This window comes from Hippocampus guttulatus, chromosome 2, assembly GCF_054856545.1.
Source record: "Hippocampus guttulatus isolate MCC_2025c chromosome 2, RoL_Hgut_1.0, whole genome shotgun sequence".
NCBI classification, from domain to species: domain Eukaryota; kingdom Metazoa; phylum Chordata; class Actinopteri; order Syngnathiformes; family Syngnathidae; genus Hippocampus; species Hippocampus guttulatus.
This window is the reverse complement of record NC_141262.1, coordinates 23,956,205-23,967,607: the sequence shown is the minus strand read 5'-3', so window position 1 is coordinate 23,967,607 and position 11,403 is coordinate 23,956,205. Positions and strand designations below refer to the sequence as shown.

At 44.2% G+C, this 11,403-nt stretch overlaps 1 protein-coding gene across 1 annotated transcript in view; it reads left to right on the top strand.

The window, feature by feature from the left end:
- Window positions 1–330: 330 nt before the first annotated feature.
- Window positions 331–11,403, top strand: part of LOC147209130 (phospholipid-transporting ATPase ABCA1) — a 72,020-nt gene continuing 60,947 nt past the window's right edge. Inside the window, exons 1-10 of the mRNA XM_086104762.1 lie at window positions 331–396; window positions 2,697–2,790; window positions 2,876–3,017; window positions 3,158–3,285; window positions 3,959–4,086; window positions 4,199–4,393; window positions 6,855–6,941; window positions 7,030–7,219; window positions 9,569–9,708; window positions 9,842–9,958. Coding sequence (XP_085960888.1) covers window positions 331–396; window positions 2,697–2,790; window positions 2,876–3,017; window positions 3,158–3,285; window positions 3,959–4,086; window positions 4,199–4,393; window positions 6,855–6,941; window positions 7,030–7,219; window positions 9,569–9,708; window positions 9,842–9,958 — 1,287 coding nt within the window. The remainder of the gene's footprint in view (window positions 397–2,696; window positions 2,791–2,875; window positions 3,018–3,157; window positions 3,286–3,958; window positions 4,087–4,198; window positions 4,394–6,854; window positions 6,942–7,029; window positions 7,220–9,568; window positions 9,709–9,841; window positions 9,959–11,403) is intronic.

Sequence of the window (11,403 nt, the reverse complement as noted above, 5' to 3'; positions counted from 1 at the left end):
ATAGAAGTGGGACAAAATATTTATTTGGAGCATCTCTGGCATGACATGTCAAACGCTTTGTTTAATTAAGGCTCTTGTCAGGATGATATGAAGTGGAACCTCCCGTTTTGCTGAATGCAAGTGATAATAATTCCAGGAGCAGGTGCTTTGCCGTAAGCCCCAAAGCTTGAGGAAGTGAATGATTAGTGGCAACCTCAGATCCCCTCAGCCTAAGATGCGGCGCTGGTCTGTATTAAAAAACAAACTCTGGCTTTTATCCCCTGCAGGGTTTATTAAGTGGACTGGTTGCCATAGAGACGCATTGGCGGGATATTGCCGGGATAAGGTGTAATGGGTCTCCTGACGCAATTCGCTCTGCTCCTGTGGAAGAACTTCACTCTCCGGAAGAGACAAAAGGTACCCCGGCAACACCCTTCTTTGTTTTGTTTTTTGCAACTTTGAGGACATTGCCGTTGCAGCGTGTTAGCAATGGCGGGAGACGAGCGATCTGCCCGTTAACCGCCCCCGCTGAGAAGGAGAGCAATCTCACCTTAATGCCAACTAATTCAAAGTGTCACCTTTAATTTTTGAGACATCTCATTGGTGTGCGCGTGATGTCACGTCATCTACATTGTTGAGCTAACAAAGTCTGTCTTTGGCTGGAATAGAGAAGAAGAAGCGTGAAGTGTTTGGTTTGAAGGATGCCGTCTCTTTGTGGTTCTCTGCAACTTTGAATGAGATGACGGCGGAAACCTCATGACCTGTCAAAATGTGCTCGCAATTACTATTCCCATTGAAAAAAAAAAGTGGTTTCATTCATTCGATCGGCTGTCCTGAACTATAACCGGATAATTTTTGGAGAGGTGAGTCACATCACTTACAGTATGAATAAAATGTTACCACGCGGCAAGGCTTTTCACATATTTTTGGTTATTTGGTGACAAAACATTATTCCGCATTAAAATACCTCCCCCCTGGGAGCTTTTAGATAAACCATGACACATCCTGTGCACTCTGCACTCATCTAGTCACATGATTACCTGGCGTTTTATTGCCCCTCAATTATCAGCGCAATTGGATAAGAGGTCACGCACCGTTGGAAGATAACATTGTGTATTCCCAGAGAAAATGGGACAGGGTCATTTGTCGAAGCATGTCGCGACAAAGATTCCAGCGCTTTCTTTGGGTGTTCCGTCTTTTCCTTTGTAACCTTGGCAGTCAGTGGGAGTCACAACTGCCTACTTGTTTCCGAAGGGGCCCGAGCGCAGCGGTGCACCCGTTTGCCACCGTAGAACAAAAGGCATCTTCGCGAGGAGACACTTTCATTAATTTCCTTACTTTGTCAGAATAACTTCAGGCAAAATTAAATTGCGTTTTTACAACTTTGTATCAGGGCGGCGGAGGGGGGTGGGGGGGGGGGGGGGGGGAGTGGGATGCATCCGAAAGAAATACGTCGCTTTTTCTTCCTTCCTTCGGGATGGGGAAGGGAGACAGTGCGTGTTTTGTGTGCACGGAACGTAGGGTATTTGTGCGCTGTCGACATGAAAAACGACTATTAGATGAAACCAGTGGGAGTTGGCAAGGACAACAGTGCTTGCGGAGGGCTTGTAGAGGTTAATGACCAATTATATGAATGCCTCGCCAAGCATTTTAACATTTTATAACAGGCACGGCGCTGATTTTATGGTCCGTTCTTTCATATAATTTCAAAGGAGGAGACTATCTATTCACAAAGGCACGGGTGTCCAGTGGCAAATTCCCGAAGACACTAAGGAAGTCCATATAATTTCCCCCCGCCTGCCATTTTCTTTTGCAGTTTCTAGTATCTCGCAGGATGTCTCATCTGTAAATCAGTGAACTAGAAAGGCGCCCAGTCGAGCGCAGCGGACAACCTATGCCGACGTGGAAAAGATTGCGGTCTGCTTGTCACAATCGGTTAAATGCGCTTGGTTTGTTCACTTTGGCACGTTGTAAAATTTTGCTCCTGAACAATAAGGATCTAAAGCTGGGGTGGTGTCAAACATACGGCCCGCGGGCCGGAACCGGCCCCCCGACGAGGTTCGATCAGGCCGGCGGGAAAATTTAAAAGTGAAAAAATGCATAAAAGACACAGAATTAATATTTTTAATAAAATATAATTAATGGATTATCCGCTAGGGGCACACTGTTTTCTTCTTAGTTTGTAAAGTGTCGGGAGGGATTACATTTAGATTTTATATGCACATGTGTAAATGGTTTAAAAATTTCTTTCTTTATACTCTCATTTAATCTTAAAATGCATGACTATATTTTTCAATACCAATTACTTGTTAAAGTTTTGTGCCTTTGTACAATCAGTGGGATCCGTTGCAATGCATATATATATGTGAATGATCAAAGTAAATTGCACATTTTTCTAAGGAAATCTAAGGTGTTTCATGACATGTTTTGTAACATTTTCCTAATGTTCGTGTGCTTTACTATCCCAAAAACAAAAGAAAGATATGATATTTTTGTATTTATAGCAGAATATGGTATCATTTTCATTTTCCAGCCCACTTGACATCTACCGAGGCTGTATGCGGGCCCAAAATGTGAAATGAGTTTGACACCCCTGATCGAAAGGCACTTGACTAAGTCTTTTTTTGGTTGGAGTGGTTGCAGTTCAGGTCAAGGTCAGGATTTGTCATCCTATTCTAAAGCTATGTAGAGATCACCGTCCCGAGTCTTTTCTGCAGGTGCGCTTGGTTGTGGAAATTGTTTGGCCTTTGTTCCTCTTTTTTATCCTGGTGTCGGTGCGCTTCACCAACGAGCCGACCCACAAAGGCCAATGTAAGTCCAAACTCATCCTCTGATCGGGTTGCGCGTCGTCTACAAGTGCTGAAACATAAAGAAGTGACCGCTTTTTCTCTTTCAGGCCACTATCCGAATAAAGCCATGCCATCGGCCGGGGTGCTACCTTGGATTCAAGGTTTGGTGTGCAACGTCGACAATCCCTGTCTGAGTCATCCGACGCCAGGGGAGGCACCGGGACAAGTCAATAACTTTAACAACTCAATGTACGCCAACTTTAACACTTTGACGCTCTCTCTAACCTGATAACATGATGAGCTGTCCACTGTAGCAACCGCCGTGCCCGAAAGGGTTAAGAGCAGTAAAAGCAGACAGTAACGCTATCGCGATGACCTCGTCCGCTCAGAATTTCCAGGGCGCTGATTGAGTTGCAGAGCCTCCTGATGAACAAATCCATCCTCGGCAACGCCCAACGACTGGCTGACGACGTCACCCAGTGGGCCGCGATCATGTCGCGAGCTGACGCTCGGAACGGTAGGGCCTTTGAATGTCAAGTGCTACGCGGGCGAGATAATCAGATCGAAATAGAGTCATAGAAAAACTCAACAATTCCGCCTCTTATGTCTTTGTCAAGTATTTGCCACCAAGGAAAAGTATCACAGTTTTTCAGATGACACCTCTGAGGATTTGTTGTTCTCCTTTATCCCTCAAAAACAACGAGGCGTGATTATTTATGACGCCGTTTTGCATGCAGACTGACAGATCATTTGTCTTGATAAGTTGCTGCTTTGCATTAGACCCATTTGGCGCAACGCTATTCAGATTCCCCCTCCGCCCCACCCACGCGATCTAATTTGCAAATAGGCAAAGAGGGGAGGCGTGCCACCGCCGTACAACAAACAACTGGTGGGGAACATTTGCATTTCGGGGGTCAGCGCCTTGTAATATACAAGATTAAAATCCATCAAAGATCCAAGCAGGAGCGTAATTAATGGGATGCGTCATCTGAGGTGAGACTACAAAAAGGTCGCGAGCAAGAACGATGGATGGGGCACAAAGTTTTGGATAGTTGGTCGAAGTGCTTTTGAAGCACAGTTATCCCCCGCATATTCACGCCTCACTCTTCGCCAATTCATCTCGGTCAATTTTTTTTTCCAGTTCTTCCTCATCTACCCCCCTAAAATAACGGTTGCTCTTTCCGTTCAAGGACAACCGGTTCAACTGACGACTATTCTGAGCGATGACGAAACGTTTTCGGCGCATTTGGCAGAGAATTTGTCAGTACCGCCTCCGGTGGTCGAGAGCCTCATGGCTGCCAACATTTCTGTCAACTCGGTGGGTAAGACTGTCAAAAAAAAAAAAGGAAACATTTATCGGGAAACTCGCTAAATAGCATCCAAATTTGTAACGTCATAACTCTCGTGAAATGTCCTTTTACCAACACAAGATCCCAGTCCCTGCGCCTGGTCACCTTGGGAGCTTCCTGTGTGATGACAAAGACCTGGACCGCTACATCCACTTCCGCAGCCCGATGGAACGGGAGGCCTTCCAGAATGCCAGCTGCTCCCTGGGCCCCCAGCAGCTCAGCGACAGCCAGCGAGTGCTCCTGGAGAACCTGGACCTGAACAAAGTCTTGGCTCAGGTCAGGCCTTCTTTGGATTTGGTCAAAAGAAACTTTCATGAAAAAGGCTTTATTTTTAATGCTTTTGCTTAAATGGCTTTTCAACTCTTTCATGCACCAATAATGATAACCTGTAACCTGATCACATGATAAGCTGTCCACTGGAGTAACCGCTGGCCCTGAAAGGGTAAATATGGACATTTGATAACGTAGTGTCACGTAACCGATTTTGAGTTGTCTTGATGCACCGTAGCCATGTAGTGGGACGTCTTGCTGCATAGTGTGACATGCCTTACGTCGTCCTTTGAATGGTTCATCGTCCAATCGGAAGACATTGCCCTCCTCCTGGATGTGGCGCACACAATCACGATGTGGTGTGCAGTATTTGAAAAAAAAAACTACTTGAAAAAGAGGGGAAATATTGGAAAGCATACGTAGCATTTCAACTCATGCTATCGTTGATAACTGCAAAGCTAGTAGCTGATTAGCAAACAGAATGGCATTAAACAAAGTCGTTAGCTCAAGTTCTTTTCAGACAATAGCCCTCTTTCCACCATGGTCTCTTTTTTTTCTCCTTTTTTTTCAGAAAAATCAAAAACGCACACGCCGATAATGCCCCTGTCGACATGACATTGACAGCTCCTTGTCCCGCCTCCCGTTCGGCTCTACGCCGATGAACCGAATTTTGACGGAAGCACACAATGATTAGTGACAGACTTTTCGTGTGACGTCTCTCCCGGTCCAAGATACAGAACGATATTCATCTGGTAGCCTGACAGCATGACCGTCCTGAACAACAACAACAACAAAAAGTCGTTAAGAAGACCATTAGGTTGAGCAGTTATGATTTGGATAGCTTGGGGATCGTGTTAGATTAGGTTGGGTTTCGGCAAGGGATGAGTGAATTGTCATATGTACAGTAAAAAGACAGTGTTAGCACTGAGCGATGAAAATGTTACTTAGCAAGTCAACCTCCATTTACACAAAGAAGATAAAAGATGTGTGTGTGAGGGGGCAACTTTAAATGTGGTATAGAGGTTAGTTGTTACAGGTACGGTTAGAGTCAGCCTGACGGTAATATATTTTTTTTTCCTGAAAGAAATCACCAGAAAGACAAACTGTTTTTAAGTCAGTGTTAACTGCCATAGAAGTGTACGAGTCTGTGTTAATGTTTCTAAAAGGTCGAAACACTATAACAGCCTGAGTGCTGCGTCGATGATGCATTGCTTGCAGTATATTACATTTTTGAACTTCTTTTTTTCCCCCCTCTCCTTAGAGCAGGCGGTTCATTTTCCTGCTCACCTCTTTGTCTCCCCATGTTATTAAAATACATGCCTTCACCAGAAATATTTATTAGAAGCGATGTTCTCTTGAATTCTTTTTAAATCTCACAGCTCCCGCTGGGATTATGTAAACCCGCACTTTTTTTTTTCTTTTGAGTTTATCTTGGAGGGAAAATATATGGCCCAGCAAATCCAATAAATAAGTGATAAAGCGAGGAAGTTTGTAGCGGAGATTATTTGAACAATTTCAGCCCACAGGCGCAGTAAAAGAAAAGCCTCGGAAAAAATAGAGTGCACAAAAAAAAAAAAAAAAAGCTCTCGGGTGCCGTCACAAAATGGATGGAATAGAACATCAAGACATCGCACTTAAAGGACCACATGCGGAATGACGGCGATAACAACACCGTTAATGAAAGGACAACCGTGTGAGTCAGAGTTTATCACTGAGCTGGTGAATGGCAGTCGCCTGCCTCAACCGTGCAGACAGACTTAGGTTATCAAATTGGCTTGTTTTCTTTTTTTCATTTTTTTTTTAGCACTCTTCCTTCCTCTGAGGTTTTCACAATTGCGATGTGGCCTTGACAACCATAGGTTTCCCACCCCAACTTGTAATAATGTGTACTTAGGAGAGTGTGCGCTCCGAAGAACGTCTACCATTTGAGGTACTTATAAGGACATGTAAGATTGTTGACTTGCTAGCGTGCGCGGAAGTTGTTTGCTTGTAAGAATGCGGTCTTATGAGGGTGTGTACTTCTAATGGTTTGTACTTTGGAGATACTTTCCTCGGAAGGACTTTCATCGTAAGAATGTGTACTTGTAAGGACAGTGATGCTCAGAATATGTACTCTTAAGGAGGCATACGTTATTGTATGGCTGTGTACTTGCCAATGAAAGTATGTACTTCTTAGGATACCTTTGTGGTAGTTTCCCCAGCAAGAATGTGTACTTGTGGGCATGTTTACTTGTAAGGATGCAAACTAAGAGGATCTTTGCTCATTTTTGAGCAGCCTTCTCTGTGAACCACAAAAAATAATAAGTAAATCACAAAACGGCCACGGTTTTGAAAGTTATTAACCCGAGTATCCATGAATAAGGCCGGTTTTTCAGTTATCAGTTACTTTCATGGACTTTCTCGATGCTCGGTGTGAATTCCAAGCAGACTGGTGAGTGCGATTCAGATCGATATTATATTCCTCCAGCTACCGTCAGCTTTGGATTTGGATGCCATTGACGTGACGGTGCTGCTTGCGAGAACAACGACGAACGCCCTCCCCGTTCTACAGGAGGTTAGTATTCCAGTCACATACAAGATCTTTTATTTATATGATCAAATTATGTTTTTTCTTCTCTTTCTCTCTTTCTTTTTTAAACCAGGTGAGCCGTTTGCAGGACTCCATGATCCTTGCCTGGTCGCTGGATTTCCAGGGGGACATGATTGGCAGCATCAATATGCTTCTCTGCGGAAAGCAGCTTGACTCCAATTCCACCAACGTGACCCTCGACACCCTGTCGCTCAGACGAGCGGTTAGCAAGCAGTCAATCACGAGCGACCGCAACACTTCCAGTGAGTCTCCTCGCAATATTTAATAATATTTCCACATTTTAGCCTGACCGTGTATGAGCTGCGTTGGCCAGAAGAGGCGAAATGTATTATTCCAGTATTCACTTGTGAATATTTAACTTGTGGGGATATTTTCTTCTCAAGCATCTTTAGTTACAGAGGTTGTTTACTGAAAATGAGTGTTTTGTTTCTTTCAAATAATGTGCTTTGTGTCTTCTGGAGACACTTGTGTAATGTTTCTTCTCAGTTGTTTTGGATTTGGGCATTTAGAACCACTGTTGTTGACTGTGTGTGATTGGATACACTCACAATTCCTTGTTATTAGATTTTGCTGCGGGAGTAAGAAACACAGTCCCATCGGCCAATGAGTTATTTGCCCTGCGAAAAGGAGAACAAACAGAATGACGACTCTTTGCTAGGCAATAGCTGTGCCGCACAAATGCCCTCAGGCTGCATGGCCAAGGCCTGAGGGGGCGAAGCATTGGCGAAGCGTCGTTGCATATTTCAAAGGCGCTTTTTGTTTCCGCTTCTTCCCAACGTCCATGCCCGAATGTTCAATGTGCCGAAGGCTTTCCGGTTGGCCAATTTAATTCCAGAACATCCCAGAGAATTAGATTTTACGCGTTGGACGTTTCATTAAAACTTCTCACGAGGAAGAAGCGGCGCACAATTAGATTTTAATAAGATGCCGCTGTTCCTTGGGAAATAAAACAAAGTTGCACAGCAAAGAGCAACGGCATGTTAGTGCCAGCACAAATGAGCACAAACACGGTGTCATCCAGACAAACTAAGCACTAACGTCTCTGTTAGCACGCTAATGGCTGTTTTGGCATTTTCCTGCACTTAAATGAATCCGGCAATGTGTTGCGGCCGTGTGTGTAAATGGTCAATTACAACTGCTTTGGAAATGTAAAAGCATTCACAAAGGCATTGTATAACACAGACTTTTAAGTCCTACTTGAACCGTACTTTTGCTGTCATAATGTTTGAGATTTGTTTTTTTTTTTCCCCCATGCAGATATTATCGGCTCAAAGAGCTCTGCAGTAGTGCCTCGCATAAAAATAGATCACGTATCGCCATTGCCAGCTAATGATTAGAAGCTCATCTTGGTGGGCCACCATTACACAAAGTGGCATCTGTCGCCGCCTTTGATGGGAACAGCTGGCCAGGGTCCGAGTAGAGGGCGGCCATTAGCTCTCCGCTCGCACCGACCTCCCAGCAACACCTGCGAGAGGCGGCGAGCGGGCAGGAGGGCTCACGTTTAATTGCAGTGAAAATGCCTGCTAACATCTCGCCTCAGGGACGATGGCGGGAATAAAAAAACTCCAGAAAGAATGAAAAGCCGTTGTACCTTACAAAGTGTTGCTCAGTAAGGATGTGTGCATGTGATGTGGTGGACTTCTAATTATATCCACTTGTGACAATGTTTACTTGTATGTGTACTTGTGATCTCGTTGCGATCGGTACTTGTGAGATCGTTTACTTGTTAGTGTACGTACTTTAGAGGATGGTTTACTTGTCAACTAGCGAGCATGTGTACCTGTGAGATTTATTTATTTTTTATATTATCTGAATAACTGCAGCCCAAAAAGACTGGAGTCATTTTGCAGTGGAGACAAGTGCAGTGCAGTACAATCGCTGATCCTCACTTAACCCCCTTGCGGGTTTCCCAACCTGCTGCTATTCACATCAGCGGCCCAGTTAAATAAATAATGACACTGCGACGGCTGTGCACTATTCTCACTGTATACAAAAACCTTTTTTAAAATTTGGGGACTCGGGTGGAAATAAATCCCTCAGACGGTATTTAGTGGTGAATATAAGAAACTAGGTAGAAATTCAATACCTGCTCTTATAGCGCTACACCATCTACAGCTGTGATCATAAGTTTAGATCATTGAAACTCCATGTTCATATACTGTAGTTTGTAAGCGCAAAAATTACCGTATTTTCTGCAGTATAAGGCACACCGAAAAGCATTCACTATTGTCAAAACCCGACAGTGCACCTTATAATCCGATGCGCCTTATATATGAATCAAGATTTATTGGACATAGTATTTAAAATTTCTGTAAAGCGTTTTGTTATAGCTGCAGCGGTTGTGAAAGCGCAATATCAATAAAGCTGTATTGTATTGTACTGTATTCCCTTTAGCGTAGCTCCACCTAGTAGATGCACAATGGAACCGCAGCCACTATTGTAACTTTATGCGCCCCATAATGCAGTGCGCTCTATATATGAAACCAGTTTTAAAATTGGCCATTCATTGAAGGTGCGCCTTATACTCCGAAGCGTCTTATAATGCGGAAAATACGGTACAATTGTTTTCCTTCTCACCGTGGCTTCTGCAGGTTCTTTTTGTCAAACCTTCATTGACACTCTGGAGGGAACTCCGGGTCTCCGTTACCTCTGGAGCACATTCAAGCTCTTTTTCCAAGGAAAAGTCCTTTTCACACCCGATTCCCCGGCAACACGCCTCATCGTGAAAGAGGTAATGAACGTACTGACACAGCTACAGGCTTTACCATGGCCAACAGTTAAGGGCCCGTCTCGTTCCGATCGACGCATTCAATGCTGATAGGTTCTGATAAGCATCCCTTTGTGTTGTTGTTGTTGACATTCAGGCTAACAACACCTTCAATGCCTTGGCGATGCTGAAAGAAATGGCCGATGCTTGGGACGAATTGGGGCCGCGTGTTTGGGATTTCTTTCAGAACAGCCAGCAAGTCAACGCAATACGGGTAAGATTGATTGAGTGTGACACCTGCCCTGTTAAGCAATCATCAAGTTCCACCAAGACAATTTAGAGTGAGGCTCACACGGCGAACTTTCCCTACTCTGTTGTAGTTTGTTGTGTAGACAGACAAATGACCGAGACGCCTTCTACCCGGACAAAAAGCTATTCTACTCTTTGACACGTAGTATTGTTTAGCACATGACTCTGAAGCAGCGAAAACTCTTTGTGCCGACTTAGCGATAACCGAGTCTCATTCTTGCCAGACATTATTCTTGCCAGACAATTTTAGGTGTGAGGTTTCACTTAGCACTATCTCCGACAAGGTTTAATGCCCAAACCAGGACTTTGCCGGTCCATTGATGGTCTCAAGCAAGACACGTGTGCGCGAAGAACACCGCCATTTCCTGTCCAACCTTTGGCAAAAAAAAAAAAAAAAAGAATAACTCATGATGTATACACGGCAGTATGTTTTCAAGCTTCCTGTTTAGTATGGGAACCGAGAGATGGAAGTAATTATGGATAAGTACAGGATAATTTTCATCCCGGCAGAAGGGATTATCTCTAGAAGTAGAGGACATGGATACTTTGCCTCCACCTCTATCCCTTTCCCTCCCTCTCCTTCTCTCTCTTGCAGTATTTCCTTGACACTGACATTACTCTAGTGTCACTCCAAATGAGCTTATAGGCAGCTGGAGGGAAGCAGACATCGGGATCTCCACATAGCTGCGGTATTCATTACCCTAGCCCTAACCTTTACACAAATGGGCACGCATTCCTCCTTTGTCTTCATTTTCTCCGCCACCACTGCCGCTCTGCTCTTTTCTCTGCTGCCGCCCCGTGCTACGGGGCCAGCGGCTCGCGGGGCGTTTCGTCATCACTGGCAGAGGTCGTTCAAGGTCGCCGACGTGTTTTAGTGTTGATGGACCAATTACCGCAGCCGGCGAGTCCGTCTGAGGTGCGGAGCTGAAAAGAAAGGCTGTGAGCAGAGGTGCTAAAAAGCCAACAGAGTGAAAATGGAAAATGACATGGTCATGAAAATGATGTCCAAATCAGCTCGTTGGTAACAACGCTTACCCAACTTACAAATGTTCGAGTTAGAAAGGTTCGGATCCCAATCTGACGTTGTGAAGCTTAGTCAATTGAGCAAAGACTATTTTTGACACATGATGCACATACCGTGTACCATTGTTTGACATGTAATACAGTAACCCCTTGTTTATCGCGGTTAATGGGGACCGAAACCACCCGCGATAGATGAAAATTCACAAAGTAGCGAACCCCGCCATATAGGTACATGTACATGTGTATGAGTAGAAATAATATTTATAAGGCCAAATTGAATGGTATGCATGCATGTTTGTAGTAATTAACATTACTTAATGCTACATACTATTATATTTAGACATGTATAAGGTTAGGTTAGTGTTTGAATAATGAAATACAGTAAAC